The sequence below is a fragment of the Emydura macquarii genome, unplaced genomic scaffold, assembly GCF_026122565.2.
Source record: "Emydura macquarii macquarii isolate MOO-44397 ecotype Brisbane River unplaced genomic scaffold, CSIRO-AGI_Emac_v2 contig_295, whole genome shotgun sequence".
Taxonomy (NCBI): Eukaryota; Metazoa; Chordata; order Testudines; family Chelidae; genus Emydura; species Emydura macquarii.
In genome coordinates, this window is record NW_027130432.1 from 1,536,345 (window position 1) to 1,556,728 (window position 20,384).

Sequence of the window (20,384 nt, forward strand, 5' to 3'; positions counted from 1 at the left end):
TAAATCTGGCATTCTTTTTAAAGGAGCACTAATGTAGTGAAAATTGTTGATGTCTGTTAGCTAGCAGGATTTACAAACCAAGCCTAATGAGAAACTGAAAGCAAAATTTTTGTTAAATCTTCAAAACACACTTTTCCCTTAGGTCCCAAGAATTAGCATTGTATTGCAGATGAACTCTGTTTTAGGATAACTTATTTTAAGTTGTTGCATGAAAATTTAGTCCCTGAAGATTCTTTGTTGTTTAAGACCTACAATATGTTAAGTAGTACATAAAAATTTGCTCTGATTAAGTGATTTATAAAGGATTGCTTTGTAAATGGAGTATTATCTAGATGGAAGGCATTAGTTGTCATTATAGCTAAAGCTATATCACTCATCCTAAATCCTACAAAACCTGTATGTCACAGAATGCTTGTAGAGCATAATGAGTAGTATGATAAAGATGGTGTTAAAATGCTTCAATACAGAAATATAATAATAATTATTTAGCTTACATAGCAAAGCAGTAGTAGTTAGCTCTCCTAATTAATCCCTAAACATTTTATTTTTGTATATTGCAACAAAAGGTCTGTTTGTAGAACATAATGTGAAATCGCCAATATGGAATTAGTCTGTTACACAAACAAAAGAGGATTTTTACTCTGTTCCAAAGTAGAAACACGAATGACACAGCAATCTAAGCAGTTCTGGTTTGTGCTAATATTTTCATGTATACCCCATATTTTGCTTTGTAGTGACCTCTGGTCATTATTTAGTGTTCTCTGTTGGACCTCATTTCCCAATAGAGAACTTAATTATATATATTTTTTCACACGTGTACTGTATTTGTAATGTAGGTGGGTCACATGTGTTGTCAATAACTCTTAAGTAATTGTTTTTTGCAAAAGCTTGTTTGGTGGTCCCCTTTTGTACCTACTAGACCAAATTGATCGTAACATGGTTTTGATTATAATGTTTAATTTGGAGATTTTAGTGAATGAGATGGACCATATTGTAGAGTTAAAAGATGTATTAAGGGACAGTCATTTCAAGGTTTCCCTTTGCAGCGTATGAAAGCTGATGTTTTGCTATTTTGTTTATAACATGCAGCTGTAAAAATCAAAATCTGATTACACTGACCTACTCTGAGCAATTCAGTTACTGGTCAAGAGTATGTGCAAAGCTTCAATTATTGAGGTTCTCTAACCTGAACATACCGAGCGAGAATACTCTGTTTGATTTGGGGTGTTTGTTTTTTGAATTGGAGACTGAGGCCACCATTACTAATATTTGGGGGAGGGTATTCAAAATGACTTCTTACTTAAATCATTTATTAATTAAGAAGCAGCACAGATTACACTAATGATAAATAGACAAGTATTTCCAAGATAAACGGAATCTGGATTATAGTCCATGTTTGTTTATACCACCTGCATTTTTATGGCATTTGACTGACTACTATACTAGATCTAGATAGCTCTTGAAACAGTGAACAAGCTAGAAACAGTAAGCCTAATATACCAATGGTGTAACTCTATTGAATTTGACCATGTACGTATTTGAAAGTTAGGGAATGGCTAGAGGATAAGAGAAGGGTGTTTTTGTTTTTGTTTTTAATTATCTAAACCATTTTAGGATGTGGCATATCTAATTTGACATTAAAAGATAAATATCCATGTTATACACATTTTGAGGGATTCCACGTTAGCAGTTAATCCTTGTAGAGAGAGACTCAGAACACTGTGTATGTATTTTCTAATAGCATATATTATCTTAAAATTTCACTGCAGATGTGAGTGATGTTGGTGTGAAGTTCTGTGGCATATCTTGAATAATTAAAAAAATAAGAGTTTCATGTAAACTTTTAAATGCTAAGTAATGATTTAAAAGCAAACAAATGCACAAAAAGCATTATTTTTCTTTGTGGGTGATTTTTCCTTCACCCAATAAGTGATATATACAGTATTTGTCACAGAGCATCTGACTGTTGTATTTAAGATGTGATCTCTACTCCAAAACCAAATACTCTTAACTCCCTGCATTTTTTTGGTCCTGTCTCTACTGTAAATGTTAGCTGTAGTGCAAACTTGGCATAAACCTTTATCACACCTACATATTTTGAGTACAGAAATTAAATTTGACTTAAGTCTCTTATTCCTGTTTCTGACTCCAACTGGGGAAGCTGTAATCTTAGGCATATTTCTGTTCTTTTAGCTTACAATCACTGTTCAAAATAGCCAACACTATATTAAAATGTTATGTATTTTTTAATTTGAGGAGCTTCTAGAAATTTGCACCAGCAAAATTGCTGGACATATTGGGCATAAATTGTGTAGCAATATCTGAGTACTGACTATGACATTCTGGGGTGCAGTCCAGACCAGTAAGGGGCTATCACCCCTGTCCTGCCAACTTGGGTGCCTCACAATGTTTTGCTACTGTAGCTCCCACCTGGGCAGCTCAAAACAGCCTTTCAGTTAACACCCTGAGTTTATCTGTATAGCTGCAGCCATACATCAGTCATGCTCTGGCTTCTACCAGCCTTGGTTACACTTTCAGGGTGACCCCAACTCACGCCCAGTCCTGACTTTTCTCCCAAAATGTGTTTTGCACCGTCCAGCGCTCTCTCGGACAGTCCATGTATATTAGGTCTGTTGCCCCGCTAAGGGGATAAATGTACAATAGTTTGCTACCCTAAATGAAATTCCCCAAACAGTTCACACACTGGATTAGTTTTGATTAAAGATTAAAACAAATTGATTTAACTACAAGAAGATAGGTTTTAAGCGAGTACAAGTATAAGTCATTAAAGTCAGAAATAGCTACAAGAGAAATAAAGAGAAAATGCCTCCTAGTTTTAAAACTTAACATATATATTTGCTTCAAGGTGAAATCCTTATCACACATTTCCAGCAACATTGCTACCAAATTCTCAGACCACGATCTTCTCCCAAAGTCCAAAAGCTGGTTCTTTTGTCATCTTAGGTGAAAGAGAAAGAGATTGATGGGGTGAGATAACTTGAGGTATTTTTGCCCTTCATTTTTATAGTTCAGTCATCCTTTGAAATGCATTCCTGCGTGTTAACCCTTGATAATGTTCATTTCTGCTGTGAGGATGGAGACAAAGCATCTGGTGATGAAAGAGGTTCCATACTGTTGTTTGCTAAGATGCAGATCTGTTTGTTCCTGCCCCCGTTTGTTGCCCAAAAAAAGGCCACTTGATAGGTCCATCAACTTTGACGACACCTGGCTAGAGGCATCAGCTTGTCCTTTGTCTTTGAGAAACTGGTTTACCCAGACTTGTCTGGTAAACACTTTTCAGAACTAATTTCAGCTTCTATTAATAACTTTTACATATAATATTGCTACATATGTTTCATCATAATATTATTGGCCAGCAAAGTATTCGTTTTCAAATGATATCTCACAAGGTATATTTTTGTGCAACGATTACTACTATGATGTATAGCGTATGAATATAGGGGTACATTCCATCACACTGACATCCACTTTATTCGACTTTGATTGAATATGAATAGCTAATGCTACAGTGCACTGTCATTTTTAAGGAGGACTGATAAATGGCTGTATTTCATTAATCTGCTAACTGTGAATGTTCTAACAGTGTTTAGAGTATGATGTGGCACATTCTAGATCTATAACTTGATATTGTCTTCCAGACCTTGACACACTAAAAGACTAAGGTATTTGCTTTCTGCTAAAAATATAGCCGTAATATGCTAGTTAAATGCACTATATTGAGTTTCTCACAATATTTTTTGAAAATCTATCTAACTTTCACACAGCCAGGTCCTCGAAAATAAAAGTGACTGAAACAGGAAGTCACTTAGAAAAAAATTGCAGCATCTTTTGATAAAGTACTTCATCAGGTGCAGTAATCCATGAAATCCTGCATACCAGTGAATAGATTTACATGAGAAATGAGGGATCAGCAATTTATTTTTTAAATAAAATCCTGTTTTTGTCCTAGACATAATTTTCTAGAGTTCTGTACTAAAATGTATAAATAAAAATTATTTTACCTGTATATTTGAGCATCAAAAATCTAGTTTAGATAATGTCAAATAGAAATAACGAATTCTAGTTAGAACCTGCTTTCTTCCTTCCATCTGCTGTGCACAAATCTAAACATAGTAAGTTGGCACAGAAATCCTATCCAAAGATCTCTCTGCAGACTTTCATATAGTCTCAATGTCAACAAACAACCTCAATCTCTGACATGATTGTGATAGAAATAGAGCAGCAAAGAAACTCCATAAAACATTTCTAATTCTGACGTAAAGTTTACAGTGATCTATTACACTATCTTCCAAAAAGAAAGTTATTTTTGTCTGTTTTTTTAAAATACCTTTACAAATAGTATTTGTTTAGCCCATGGGAGCACCCTGGTGTTGTTGAGGATACTGTTTTGTTATCAAGGTGTTACGTCACTTGAATTTCCAACTAGTCATCCTGGCTCCCATAGTGTACATCAGTGGTTCTCAATCAAGGGTACACATACCCCTGGGAATATGCAGAGGTCTTCTAGGGGGTACATCAACTCATCTAAATATTTGCCTACTTTTATAACAGACTATATAAAAAGCACTAGCGAAGTCAGTATAAACTAAAATTTCATATACATAATGACTTGTCTATCTTGCTTTAAATACTATACGCTGAAATGTAAGTACAGTATTAATATTCCAATTGATTTATTTTATAATTATATGGTAAAAATGAGAAAGTAAACTATTTTTCAGTAATAGTGTGCTGTTTCACTTTTGTATTTTATGTCTGATTGTGTAAGCAAGTAGCTTTTTAAGTGAGGTGAAACTTGGGGGTACGCAAGACAAATCTTGAAAGGAGTACAATAGTCTGGAAAGGTTGAAAGCCACTGGCGTACAATATAATACTTCTCTTGGGGGAAAAAAACTGTTGTGTGCTTTAAAACTGTAGGTTATGGTGCTTCTGCAACCTCTATTAGAAGCCATTCATGTACTTTTAAAGATAAATACATCAAGATTTCCTCTTGTGACTAAAGCCAGTATGTCTTGATTTGGAGGAGTCATGAGTGCCTGAACTGGTCTTTTTCTTTAAAGACTTATAAGGAAAAACTAATTATGGTACATTTTGGATATAGAAAATTTTTAAAAGTTAACATAATTTAACTTAATTTTTGCTATGCAAATTCTACTCAGTTTTCCTTCACACTGTTAAAATTAAAATTCCAAATGAGCATTTTTACCGATTAAACCTGCTGTCACAGAGAACCATCTTGGAAATAACACTATATTTGCTTCTGCTAGATGCACCATAGCACTTCCCCTCTCTCTCTCCCCTCACCCTCCCCCTTCACAAAAAAATCAGAAGGTATATAGAGTACTTTGAATGCTATGGAGGAAATAAATGAGAATAGCCCAGACATCTTACATCCTTAGTCAGTGAAGCATGTTGCCAGTTAAACATGATGTTGACATCCCAGCCCTGTTGAGGTCACTGGGAGTTAGCCACTGATTTTAGTGGGGTCAGAATTTTACCCAAACGGTTTAATTCAGTATTGTTTGCATGTCTTTCCTCTTATCAAAGTACTGTCACTTATTTTGTTCTTAATAATCTAATTAATCATAATATTAGAAGTATTGTTACCCTTTTGAAAAGTACAATATATCTTTCATACAACAATTCAGGTAACAACTATCCAATCAAAAATACTTCAGATTAAAATATTAAAACAATCACCTTGCATATCATGGTGTGGGTGTGCACAGGCGCATGCATGTGTGTGCATGTGTGTTAGTTTTTTGGGTTTTTTTTATGAAGACTATATCAGTTATACAGTTAGTTGGGTGATTAATTCTTTACAAGGTCTACACCGTATATCAAAATAATTGTATGCTATAGTAGGCATAAATGGAAAATGCCAAAAATATCAGTAGTATAACTGCATTTTTTCTGGGATATATACTGAAGGGTTTTTACTACATATAACAATTTTTAAATAAATCATACATGATTTTGTCTTTTTTCCCATTACAAAATTGTAAATGGTGGCAAAAGAAGAATCTGTCCCAAACTCTCCACAATGCATCATTCAAAATACTATTGACAGTACAGCCATTTAGTTAGTTGTGAGGTTTATGGCTTTTAGTTCTATAGTGTTTTATCTGTGTTCTATCTACACAGTCAAACTGGCAGTGAGAGCAGGGAGAAGCAGCAATGCAGTGAGTTAATGCTGATCATATCTATGAACTGTTTAAATACTTTTAATATTGTGCTTGTTTCTTACTGAGCTAACAAACTGTTTTTATTAGCTATGCTAATAAAAATACTTTTTTGCTTTTATTGATTTTAGGGGCCTCTAGAAAATGATTTGGTGATCCATGTTGCCCTGATAGCAGAAAGTCAACGGTAAGGCATTTAGTTTCTTTAAGAATTTCTATTTAAAGGAAAAATTGAATGTGACAGAGACCTACAGTCTGGAACAGATTTTTAGAAAAGCATGAGTGAGAATATTAATTCAGATTTTAATTGGTATGATATTCATGTTTTTGCTTCTTCAATAATTGCTACCAAGACAGTTACAAAATCACTGTAGTTATGCTGTGATTAAATCCCTGCATTTATTTTGCTTTATAGCCTACAAGTTTTTCTGAACACATATGGGATACAGACACAGACTCCCCAACAGGTGGAACCCATTCAAATATGGGATCAACAGGAACTTGTCAAAGTAAGTCATTAATGCAGAATCTCTTATCTGTGTGGTTCCTTTTTTTAAAGCAATTCCTTATTTGCTGACAACCAGACTCATGCCTACTTATGTTGTGATGAATTATCTAGCTATTTGATTCATTTTAATTAAACTGTAAGATACTTCAAAGTGTTCATTATTGGTTCATAATGCATGCCTGGTTGCTGCATTTAGCAAATAATTGAAGGCTGTGTTCTGTATATGCACTTAAGTACATCTTTGACTATAACTCAAAATGTAATTTGTGATGATCTATTACCTGATCTAGCTAGTATCTAATGATCTCCCAAAGAATAAAGCAAAAAATACAGTAGATCCATGGACTAAGTCAAGGTTGATCTGGACACATAGTGAATCAGTGACCAACACAGCGATGAACTTAAGCAGCAGGCCTGAACTTCATTAATTTAACACTGGGTAGGGTTGCTATATATCGTCTTCTCTCCCTCCCCCCCCCCCCTTTCTCCTCCCCCAGGTCTCATATAGCAGGCATTTACTTGGATGGAATGTGGGGTTAGAGGGTTTCCAGCATATAACCAATATCTCAGGACAGACACTCCTTGGCCTACCACTAGGAAAGATCACTTCTGAATCCTTTTGCCCTCCACTTGTGTGGGAGGATAGGAGGTGCCAAGGGAGGAGTTCAGTTTGCAAGAATTTCAAGTCTCCTCTTCCCCTATAGACACAAGATCCAGCAGTGAACTCTTTGGTCTCATTTACGTCAGGGAACTGGCCATTTTAGCCATTATCTGCACTGGAAACTGATTACTGGCGGTACCAACAATTAGCATGGCTACAGCCACCCACACTGTCTGGCATCTATAAAAAGTCATGAAGCCAAATGCCAGCCCCTACGTCTATCTGTTGGTGTCCATCATCCTTATAGCTTATGCCTAGTGTATTGGATGTCCCTCTGTCTGACCACTGAGTCCCCAGGCTCCAAAATTATCCTGGCAGTCTTGTGGTTTGCGTTCTTATGGGCCCTGTCAACCCAGGCTGGTTTGACAGCTACCTGCCAAACTTGTCTAGCGAGCATCTCTGACAAAACCAATTTTGTGCATGGCCACAACCAGCCATCAATTCCACATCCCTCTGAATCCTAATTCTCAAATTTATTCTGGTGCAAGCGTCAAGATCATTTTTACCAAGGTGAATAATCAGGATATCAGATTTCTGTACCTCAGCCATCAGTGAGTGCAGCAAAGCCATAAGTGGATTCCACAATATGGGTGTTCTGCTGTACCACTGAAGGCAGACAGTTTCATCTTTGAAGCTCAGTTGTGATCCACCTGATGACCTCATTGTCTGTTTGTGGGCCCCATGCACAATTGAGAAATCAACCTCCTCCCAATGTCTTCTGCAGTCACAAATGACAAAGTTAATTCAGTTCCATGATGTGCCCCAGCAGCCTATTGGTAGAATGAACATAGGTCCTATAACAATCTGATTTCCAGTGCTTGATTGCCTGGATCTTCCAGAAGTTGAAATTCTCTGATGCTGTTGACATTGCTGCCCCAAACCTAAGGGAATGCATTCCAGAATGCATACTGAGACATAAGTAGGCTAATGCTGTCTTCATGTCCACAGCAAACTGAAACCTGCTCAGATAGTTGCCATCCTCGTGTATGAATAGTGGGTCTAGTTCCTAGTCCCATATGTCTAAAAAGACTTTGATGGCATTCACGGGTTTACCTGTTTCATTTGCATATTCCCTTAGTTCTACTATGGCCCTCTTTCCTGGTTGATCAGTTTTTAAATACTTCAATTTCAGTGACGTTGTTCCTTGCGTAAAATGCACATCCAGTAGTTCTAATGCACACCTGGAGCTATCTCCTGTTGTCTGCAGCACAAGCTTAGTAAAAGCACCAAAAAGGCCATGACAAATGCTGCTTTAAATAGAACTCCTCCATCCTACAACTGCACACTCTGGGTAAACCTTCCAATCTATATGGTTATGGGGAGCCTCTCTTCCTCCCTGCAACCATCATCTCTGGAACATCCTTCCCTACAATGGTCAGCAAGTCCTGCTAGTCTCCAACAAAACATCAGGCCATCAAGGTGACCCAATATTGTGGATGAAGCCAATCCACAGTGCACTAAAGACGCAACATTTCTTACTAATTGAAGTTCAAGGATGAGGCAGATGCACTGGAGTCCTTCCCTAACTCCGAATTATACAGATTCCACCAAATTGGCCTTGTAAACTCCAGATGTCTGTGGGGAGCAATGAATTATGCTAATTCTAAAACTGTCAGGAACTATGTCTTGACAACTGGTGAGGCATCACCTGAGGGTCTCAGCTGGTGAATGGTTCAAGTTCCTGAAAAATTTCCTCCTGTAATTGAGAGACTGTCAGCAATGCCTTATCTATGTCAGGAACATGTACTGCATAGTAAAGAATGTTAAATAAAAGGCAGTACAAAACAAATGTCCTCAAAGGCCTCATTTTCCATGAGAACTTTGCTGACTGCCAATTGATAACCGAGAGTAAGATAATGGTGGATAATCCTGAATCCTCTGTGACAGTTCTCAGTATACCCAGGACTATTGAGTCACCTTACTACCCCCTGCCTCTAGTGAAAGGGAGTTGTCTCTGTGGTAGCTCCCTAACATCACCAGCCTTTCAGCCGCTCAGTGACTCGCCTTTGGGCTGTTAGACCTGTTGCCTTGCAGGTTAACAAGAGGTACATCCCAGTCCACAAGTCCCCTTGTGATATCCAGCCACTGACACTTGCTACTCACAGAAATCCCAGTTCCTCTGCTACCAAAGGAGCAGTGTGCCCCAGGTTACCAGTTTTACCTTAAATCACTTCTCCTGTATAATGCACAGCACTTGTGGCAATTTACAATAAAACAAAAGAAGGTTTACCGGTATCCACACATCATGAAATATCCCTGCTCAACAAGAGGTTTCCTCAGTGAAAGGATACAAAATGTCTGTCTTCATCCTATGAGATACTGAATCAGTCTTTTGTCTTTACTGAAACCAGGTCTACACTATAAACTTACATCTGTATAACTATGTCACTCGGGTGTGAAAAATCCATATCCCTGAGCAACACTGTTATACCTACCTAACCCTCAGTGTAGACAGCTCTATGTCAGTGGGAGGGTTTCTCTTGTCAACATAGCTACTTCCTCTTATGGAGGTGGATTAAATACACTGATGGGAGAAACTCTCCCAGTGACTTAGTGGCGTCCTCATTGAAGCGCTACGGTAGTGCAGATGCACCATCTTAAGTGTTGACTTGCCCTCACAGACATGGCAATCCACTGTCTGTTATGATGTTCCCTTTTACTTCCAAGTGGTTTCAATATTTAGAGTGTATCTTTGAGGGTTTTCCATTGATTTTTCTGTGTTGCAACAATGGACAGTTAAATACGTTACATAATCCCACCTCCTTGAATGGCCTGTCACAGAGACACATGAGTCCCTGGTGACTCATTTTTACTCCAAGACCATAAGGGCATAATTTTCAATATAGTTACATTATTCCTTAAATATTATCTGTACACACATCTTGCAATGATTATCAGTATTGATAAGTTACAAGCTTTCAATAGAGAACTCACATGATGCCCTTCATGGATAAATACCATTAAAGTGGTGTATTAGATATAGTGAGTTTCAGGTTGGAGACAGGAATTGCTTGTAAAGAACAGAGAGATGAATGTGTCCACATACTTCTAAATGACTTTTTTAACAGCTTTTGATAAATGGGCTGCAAGTGGCCTGTCAGCTCCTGCATACATTCCCCTGGCTTCAACACCTGTGTCCTCTGTATCCTTCTCAGTAAAGAGGGGTGCAGTGTCTGATAGCCCATCTTGGAGTGCTTAGCAGACAACTGTCTTGAGAACACTGCTACCTGGTATTGGGATTCACACCATAATCTAGTACACCCCACCGTTTAGGCACCTGCCTCTGCAGTTCAGGGACCTGCTGGGAAACACCATCTCCAATGCATCCCTATGCCAATAGTGCTCTTCCTTCTGGGGAGGAGCTACCCATGTGGGCAGGTGTCCTGGCTTTTCACCCATGAGAGAAAGTGAGTCCACTAATACTATCAGCCCTTCATAGAGCTGCTTGTCAGCTTTCCTGGGCATATCTGCAGCTATCCTTGATGTGAAGCCAGAAGCAGTGCTACTGGCCCCTTCCCTTGTGCTCCCAACCCCATAGCTTAAGGGCTCCTTAAATAGCTGGGCTATTTGCATGCTCCTGCAGGGAGGCTCTAACCCAGTCATCCTGTGAGTACCACTTTTCCTCACTTCAGTCTCCATGCCTGAGTCCCATGGTTTCTTGATATAGGGACCTTGGCTCCTGCCCCTTCCCCTGCTCTTTGTGGTGCTCTTTGTGTATTCACTTGCATACTCCATTGGCTGGAGGAATTCATTCCTCCCTTTTGAAACCTGCTGAATAGGAGGCACTGACTCCCCACCTGCTGCCAGAATCCTGGTTCTGGCAGCTTGTGTACATCAGCAGACCTCTTCTCCCAGGCTGTGGTGGCTGCTGCAATCACTGCACTCATCAGACTCCCATTGCTGCTATCCCTGGCTGCATGACTCCCAGAGCCCACCACTGCTATTAGTGAATGAGTAGAGGACCGGCAATCCTGGCCATAAGGTAGCCCCATAAGGTGGGGGTGAGGTGGGGCAGTCCTAGATTGTCCCACAGTACTGAAATGGACCCCTACCCCTGTGATTTGCTTGTCATCCACGCATTGCCACTTGTCCCTTGCTTCTCCCAGGAGCAGGGAGGGTAGGCTCCCACCTTGTTTCTTCAGCACTGCCTACACTGGGTGAAGTTGTCTGGCAGCTAATGGAGCAACAGGCTTTTGAAAAGCCCAAGAAGAGTTTAACTAGCTTGGAAGAGGGGACTGGGTGCATCATGAGAGTCCATCAGCCCACCCAGCCCAGCTAGAACCTGAGCAGGAGGAGGGGAGTGCCTACTTCTGCCTCATCAAGCATATGCTCTTGCTTGTCCCCTCCCTTCCAGGCATTTGCCAGTCCAGTCAGTAATTCCTCCTGTTGATGCAAGAGTCTGTGTGGGGTATTTCCTTCCCATTTCCCCTGCAGCAATCAGAGCTGTGGGATTTGTCTCTTTTTACTTTCCTTTTGCTTTGCTAATACTTTCTCTTCTCCTATTATGCTTTTTCATCTTTCTCCCTTCTTGCCTTCATTTCCTTTCCCTTCTTTTATCATATTTGCTGTATTTAGTTACATTATAAAATATAAATTATATAACACTTTAAAATGTATTTTAAATGAACACAGTTTATATTATAAAAGACTTTTTGTTGTTGTTTTGAACATGTTTGGCTAAAAACAATCATAAAAGGTAATTTAAAGTAATTTTCTTAATCTCGCTATAGCTATCTTTTTTTTTTTTTTTTTTTTTAAATAGTTTGGTTCTCTCTTCGAGTGATTGCTCATATCCATTCCATTATAGGTGTGTGCACGCCCCGTGCACAGATTCCTGGAACTTTTTTACCTTTAGCAAGCCCCGTAGGGTCAGCTCAGGTTCCCCCTGGAGTACCGCGCTTATGCCATGGTATATAGGGCGCCGCTGACCCCATGGGCCCTCAGTTCCTTCTTTCCACCGGTTGATGGTAGCTGGAACGTTCGCCTCTTGCCTAGCAAGTAGCATCCCCTTTGTTCTTGATTGCTCTGTTGTTATAGACTGTTTACTGTTAAATAGTGTTAAGTAGTTGTAGTTAGTAGTTAAGTTAGATAGATAGCCCTCAGGGATTTTTTCAGGTTGGGCCATGCCTGGCTCAACCAGCTTCAAAGCCTGCACCGCGTGTGCTTAGGCTTTCCCTGTGAGTGACCCTCACAGTTGCTGCCTCTGATGCCTTGGAGAGCAGCACCACAAGGACAAATGTCGAATTTGTAAAGCCTTCAAGCCTCGCTCTCAAAAGGATAGAGATGCACACCTGAAGGTTATCCTTATGGAGTCTGCACTCCAAACAGATTCCGAACTGGTGCGTTCCCCCGCGGCACCAAGCGTCTCCTCAGTGCGGAGCGCTCTTTCGGCACCGACCTCATTGCTCCAGGGCCCGGCACCGAAGCGCCGCAAAGAGAAGGACACTGCGCGCCGAGACTCCCCTGCACCGCCCACCCAGCCTGGGGGGAGTCAGGAGATGTCCCAACCATGTGCCGTCGAGATTACTCCGGCACCAGCATCTCCACGCAGGGAGCCTTCCCCGACTCTGCGGAGTGGGGTAGTGCCCCTGCAGGGACCGTAGACGCCGGAGGTATTCACTGCGGCACGCGCCCCCATGGGCCTGACCACGCCTCCGTCCCTCCCTCGGCCGAGGGCCAGGGGACTGGCATCTCGGAGTAAGCCCACGTTGGGTGGCCCCGGTGGTTGGCAGAGACATGAGTCCAAGTCTCCCCCCAGACAGTCAAGGAGGGTAGAGAGTGCGGGCTCCCCTCCCAGCTCCGGCACTGAGTCGTCGAGCTCCTCATCATCACGGCACCGAGGGCGGTCGAGAGGCTCACGCAGGGGTCGCAGCTCCAGCTCTCATTCTTCCATGGAGAGCCCAGCTCGGCACCGTGCACCACCGACTGATACACGGCACTGGTCTCGATCCCCGGCACCTAGCCGGGCGCGGATCCCGGTGCCTCCCGACACCCGTCGACCATCACCGGCGGCTTCGGCACCTCGCAGCCAGTCTCACTCCACGCGGTCCCGCTCCCGAGGTGGGAAGTGTTGCTGGAAGACATTGGGGTGGAGAAGATGCTCAAGCTCCAGCAGCAGCTCTTCTCTGCGTCGGCACCGTAGACGACGGAACCGGCGTTCATCGTTGTCGTTCTCTTCCCGGAGCCGCTCTCCTGTCGGGGAAGTAAGCGGAGGTCCAGCGGCTCTGGGTCCTGGTCCCGCTACCAGGTGTCCCAGTTGGCACTGATGCCTGCTTCAGCATGGCCTCAGGGGCCTTGGCAGTGGCCATATTGGGGGAGATGGGGTACACAATTAGGCCAGGCTACCACCTCGGTCCACTCATCGGTGGCCCCGCCACTCCCCTCCCCACCAAACCGGCGGGATAAGGGCCATCCCTCATCAGGACATGCTCAAGAGGTGGCAAGCAACCTGAACTTAGAGCTGAAAGAGCTTTTGGAGGAGGAGGACCCCCTCTTCGGGGTCTCAGGGACGGCAGACCCATCCAGAGTGGCCCTACCGGTACATGAGAGGGTATTTGAGCTGGCTAAATCCCTCTGGCAGACCCCTCCTCGGTTGCCCCTACCTCTAAGGGCGCCGAGAAAAAATATTATGTGCCTACTGAGGGATTTGAGTACCTATACAATCACCGTGCCCCGTGCTCCCTGGTTGTTGATGCGGTCAACCAGTGGGACAGACAGGGGGCACAAGGTAACACCCCCAAAAATAAGGACATGAAGAAGTTAGACTTGTTTGGCCGTAAGGTGTACTCGACAGCAACTCTGCAGCTGAGGATCGCTAACCACCAAGCGCTCCTTGGGAGGTATAATCTTAACCTCTGGTCCTCACTGCAGAGGCTCGCTAAGATTCTACCCCAGGTGTTGCCTCAAGATCAAGCAGCGGACTTCTCAACGGTCATCGAGGAGGGCGCTGCTGTGGCAGGAGCAGCCTTGCGGACAACAAGTGATGCGGCGGATGCTGCCAGCAGGGCTATGGCCTCGGCCATAGTCATGCGCCGCTGCTCCTGGCTCCAGTCGTCGGGGCTGTTCCAAGAGGTCCAGCAGACCATCCAGGATCTACCATTCGATGGTGCTGGCCTCTTCTCAGACAAAACCGACGACAAGCTCCATGCCCTCAAGGATTCGAGGGCCACGTTGCGGTCCTTAGGGCTTTACACCCCATAGGCCTTGAGGCGTGAGTCTCGGCCTCAGGCACAATGGCAGCCTCAGCCTCTCCTAAGGCAGCCCCCCAGATCCGCTCAACCCAGGAGAGGTCGGGATCGGTTCCGGGGCCCTAACCGCCATGACCGTTCGGGCTCTTCGGTGGGGCCCAGCAAGGCCCAAACAAGGCCCAAACAATAAAAAGCCTTTTTGACAGTGCGCACGAGGGTGGCACTCTTCCTTTGCCCACAGACTCAGGCCGTATTATGCCCACTGGCAAAGTATTACGTTGGACCAATAGGTCCTTGGTATAGTCTGCAGGGGCTATGCCCTCCAGCTGACGGCCTTCCCTCCAGACTCCCCCCGTACCCCGTCCCTCTTCAGGGACCCCTCTCATGAGCAGCTCCTCACACAGGAGGTCTGCTCCCTCCTCCAGCTAGGGGCTGTGGAAGAGGTTCCTCCACAGGAAAGGGGAAGAGGATTTTACTCTCGGTACTTCCTGATCCCCAAGGCCAAGGGGAGCCTGAGGCCTATACTAGATCTCCGCCATCTGAACAAGTTCATCAGACGCCTCAGGTTCCACATGGTTTCCCTAGCCTCCATCATTCCTACCCTAGATCCAGGGGACTGGTATGCTGCCCTCGACTTAAAGGACGCATATTCTCATATCTCTATCCTCCCTGGGCACAGAAGGTTTCTCCGATTTGTAGTAGCTGGTGGTCACTACCAGTTCTCGGTCCTACCCTTTGGCCCCTTGTCCGCCCCCAGGGTATTTACAAAGTGCATGGCGGTAGTTGCGGCCCACCTGCGCCGCAGGGGAGTACAGATTTTCCCATACCTGGACGATTGGCTGATCCGGGCAAGTCCAGGGCCCATGTAAGGAACAGCCTAGATCTCACGTGCACAGTATGCACCAACCTGGGGCTGCTCATCAACGAGCAGAAGTCCGTTCTCACCCTGGTGCAGCACGTAGAGTTCATTGGGGCCACACTGGATGCCACCCAGGCAAGAGCCTTCCTCCCACAGCCTCGCTTCAAGGCGATGGCTGCCATAATCGACGACCTCCCAGGTCCCCCACGACGACAGCCAGGCATTGCTTCCAGTTGTTGGGACACATGGCAGCCTGTACATATGTGGTGAGGATGGCTCACCTCAAACTCAGGCCTCTCCAGATGTGGTTAACCTCGGTGTATGCCCCAGCCAGACACCCTTTGAACAGGGTGGTCACGGTGCCCACACAGATACTAACTTTCCTAATCTGGTGGAAGGACCCAAGGGAGGTATTGAAGGGAGTTCCGTTCAGGGACTTGACACCATCAGTGACTCTGATCACAGACGCCTTGGATGTGGGGTGGGGAGCCCACATCAGTGGCAAACTGAGCACCCAAGGGCTCTGGTCACCAGGCAAGATGTCCCTCCACATCAATGTCAGGGAGCTCAGAGCAGTCTGCCTGGCATGCAAGGTTTTCCTCAGGTTTCTGAAGGGCAGAATGGTACAGGTCCTCACGGACAATACAGCAGCCATGTTCTATATGAACAGGCTGCGGGGGCGCGCTTCTCAGCTCTTTGCCAGGAGGCCATACAACTTTGGGACTTAGTGGTGAGGCACGACTTTCATATATCTGCCTCTCCTCTCCCGGGGGTCGGGAACGAAGAGGCGGACCGCCTCAGCAGGTCGTTTTTACCCCGACACGACTGGTTGCTACACCCGGGCGTGATAGCATTTGTCTTCCGCAAGTGGGGTGTTCCCCAACTGAACCTGTTTGCATCATCCTGGAACAGGAAATGCCCGAGATTCTGCTCGCTCCAGGGTCGCGAGCTGGGCTCCATCTCCGACGCATTCCTTATAGACTGGACAGGGACCCTGATGTATGCGTTTTCTCCCCATTCCGCTGCTGCCCAGAGTCCTCTTGAAGATCAAGAGAGACAAGGTGGATGTCATACTGAACGCCCCAGCTTGGCCGAGGCAGCACTGGTTCAGTATGCTGCTGGACCTGTCCATAGCCACGCCGCTGCTGCTCCCGAGGCGCTATGACCTCTTCCAGGACCAGGGTCGCCTGCTCCACCCGGACCTTGACTCCCTCCACCTGACAGGTTGGAGACTCTATGGCTGACGGAGGGAGAGAGCCTGTTCCATGCAAGTCCAGCAGGTCCTGCTCAGCAGCAGGAAACCTTCCACCTAGGTGGTGTACTGGGACAAGTGAAAGCGTTTTACTTGTTGGGCACAGTCCCGGGGTATCCGCCGAGCTCCTCGCCCATACAGGTGATTTTGGAGTACCTCCTCCATTTGAAGCTACAGGGTTTAGCTCTGGCCTCTCTTAGGGTACACCTGGCGGCCATCTCGGCCTTCCACCAGCCAATAGAAGGCAGATCCTTATTTTCATATCCCATGTCAGCCAGGTTCCTCAAGGGGGTGGAGAGGCTATATCCCCAGGTCCGCGACCTGGTGCCTCCCTGGGATTTAAACCTGGTCCTCGCCATGCTGACAGGACCACCCTTTGAGCCCATGGCTACATGCTCGTTCTCTCTTGGAAGGTAATCTTCCTAGTGGCCATTACATCGGCTAGGAGGGTCTCCGAGATAAGAGCTTTGACCTCGGAGCCCCCGTACACAGTCTTCTACAAAGATCAGGTCCGACTGAGACCCCACCCGACTTTCCTGCCTAAGATGGTGTCAGTTTCATTATAACCAGGATATCTTCCTCCCGGTGTTTTTCCCTAAACCACACGGTTCGGAGGAGGAGCGGAGATGGCACTCCCTGGATGTCAGACGAGCCCTGGCCTACTACGTTGAGCGGACCAGGCCATTCCGGAAGTCTACGCAGCTGTTCGTGGCAGTGGCAGACCAGATGAAGGGCTCACCTGTCTCCACCCAGCGCATCTTCACCTGGATCACTGCCTGAATCAGGACCTGTTACGAGCGGGCGAAGGTGCCGCTTCCAGGAGCTGTGATAGCACACTCAACCAGAGCCCAGGCCTCATCTGTGGCCTTCCTGGGAGGAGTGCCCCTGCAGGACATCTTCAGAGCAGCGACCTGGTCATCGGTCCATGCCTTCACGTCCCACTACGCCATCGTGCAGCAGACGAGAGAGGACGCAGTCTTTGGCAGAGCCGTACTGGCGAGGGCGGCTCAACGCTGACTCCTACCCACCTCCAAGGTATGGCTATTTAATCACCTATAATGGAATGGATATGAGCAATCACTCAAAGATAGAAAACAGGGTTACTTACCAGTAACTGTTGTTCTTTGAGATGTGTTGCTCATATTCATTCCACACCCACCCTCCGTTCCCGCTGTCGGAGTCGGCAGAAAGAAGGGACTGAGGGCCCGTGGGGGTCGGCGGCACCCTAAGTAGCGTGGCATGAGCACGGTACTCCAGGGGGTGCCTGAGCTGACCCTATGGGGCTTGCTAAGGGGAAAAAAGTTCCGGGAATCTGTGCACGGGGTGCGCACACACCTATAATGGAATGGATATGAGCAACACATCTCGAAGAACAACAGTTACTGGTAAGTAACCCTGTTTTTCATGTTTAATATAGTTCAAAGTATTCTATTACAAAATTGCAAATTAGTCTAGCCACCATTGATAGCATATTAAAGCTAAAGCTTTAAAACATGGGGCTATGTCCAAAGAAATAGTATATATGAGAGAAGGAGATGAGGAGATATGAAAATAGAAATGTAAGAAGAGAAAAAAGTATGTAAGGAAGGACAGAAAGGCAACAGAAAAAGTTAAATAAGAGGAAGATGAGGTAGACAGGAGAAGTGCTGAGAATAGGAAAATTCAGGCAAGTGAGAATAAGAAAACATGGTTCAAGAGAGCAACAGAAGAGGAGAATAAACTAAGTGGTAGCAAAATTAAAGAATAAAAAAATCAGATGGCAGAGGAGTCTGCTTTAGCTTGTTGTAAAGGACTCTAGAATCTGGATACCCATTATCAGTCCAGGATTTTATAGCAAGCTCCAGCTATCATTAATTCTTGCTGCCCTTTAAGGAACCAACATAATAGGAAAGGTTAACTTGAAAAACTTCCTTTGGGAATTGTACTTCTGATATTTCTTGGAGATGAACTAGAGTTCTGGTGTTTTGCGCTAAGGGCTGTGGTTGCTAACTAAAGTGTTGATTAACCTAAAGGCACTTTCCAAAAATAAAGAAATGAGGCTGAAACTGAATTGATGCAGTTTGTGGATAGTTTTTGTAATGGATGAAGCAGGTGATCTATTATTGGAAGATACAGAGTAGATTGTAGACCATAGCATATTACTATAGTTTAAGAAAGAATCCCCAAAGAAAGACATGGTATTATAGGATTATTAAAATTCCATTTTCATTAGTAGAGACAATTTTTTTATACGTAAAATATTATAGACTGTTCTAGGGAAGTAGAGCTCCATCTAGTGTAAAGTTATAATGTGCTTATTACTTGTCATTCCTATGGTCTCCATACTATGTAAGAATAAGCAGCTTAACATGAATGGCAGCTTTTAATTTGTTATGTACAGATATCATATTAGATGTATTAATATTTTTGACATTGGACTCTCCAATCTTTTCCCACTTGAATATGGTTATTCAGATTGGATAATTGTGCTGATAATGGACATTTTGTTCATTGCATTGTAGCAGTGTGATTGACAACTCTATATTACTGTTTCAAGCTTTGTAATTATTGAAAACAGCCATTGTGCTACACGTACAATTTTTTTTAAATGCGAAAGCCAAACCAACTGAAATGACTTCAAGGCCAACTTACATTGTACTTAATCTGCAGAACATGCACCCCATAGGTCGAGGAAGTGGGATTTTTTACAAAATAAGGAGGAAAAGCTCTCTCCCTTCAGTTTGACACACAACTAGAGTCCCATGCCTGTGAGCTACTCTCTCATCAGCTTCAGTTCACTAGAGGTGGGTTAGTCCTCAAAAAAAGGTGCTAGTCCATGACTCCTCCCCTTCCCCCCCGTTTTGCATGAACTCTCTTTTCTGTCTTGGTAGCTTCACAATACTTCATTGGGTAGAATTTTTATTTTTGCAGTAAGTTGACTTTTCTTCTGTAAAGTCATCCTGCTTTAGAATCAGTAACCACTTTCTGCAGTCAGTGAGGCTCAAAAAGCAGCAGATCGATTGGGCTGAATAGAGGTGATGTGTTCAATGAGACTTTGTTTTAAAAGATTCTAAATAGTGAGATTTCTGCCATTACAGCTCATTTGCAGCTGCTACTCATTTGACTTGTCGTCTCTTCTCATCACTGCAGAGTTAAACTGGGTGATTGGCACATGGGTTAACCTAGCCCAGGTGTAAGCAGCCACACTGCAAAATCCTTCCCGAGGTACTGTGCCCTCACACATGCTGCGCTCACCCACATGTATTTGCACTGCAGCAAGATGAGCTTTCCCAGTAAATTGTGGGAGAATATTTGTCATTCTAGGGACACTGGGGCGGGGGAGAGGAGGATTGTGGGAAGGCATAGGAGGACTTTCAGCAGTCGCATGATTTAGCCTGAATCTGCAATGCAAAGTGGGTGGGTTACCAGGCTGAGTGAAAGGGGAATCAAGGTTCCAACGCACACACCCCACCATATCTAGTTTGAAAGCACCACTTAATGCCAGTATGAGGTTTTTGTATATGAACTCGAGGAAGGTTAAGGGTAACACCCAAATAAGAGCCCATGCTAACTCTGCGGTGAAGATGTACCATAGAAGATCAAGTAGGTAGTCATCTTTGTTTAAAACTTGATCTTCATCTAACCCTAAGAGATCTTTCTCCCTGTACATAGAGAATGTGCCCAGAGAAATCTTCCTAATGTCACTTATAAAATTATAGGAAATGTAGTTCCATT

At 44.0% G+C, this 20,384-nt stretch overlaps 1 protein-coding gene across 6 annotated transcripts in view; it reads left to right on the forward strand.

Annotated features, from left to right (window-relative positions):
* Positions 1-20,384, forward strand: part of PHKB (phosphorylase kinase regulatory subunit beta) — a 173,798-nt gene that overhangs the window by 110,475 nt on the left and 42,939 nt on the right. For all 6 annotated transcript variants that reach the window (XM_067550516.1, XM_067550507.1, XM_067550525.1 and 3 more), the window contains 2 exons: positions 6,335-6,390; positions 6,619-6,712. In XM_067550516.1, the coding sequence (XP_067406617.1) occupies positions 6,335-6,390; positions 6,619-6,712 (150 nt within the window). The remainder of the gene's footprint in view (positions 1-6,334; positions 6,391-6,618; positions 6,713-20,384) is intronic.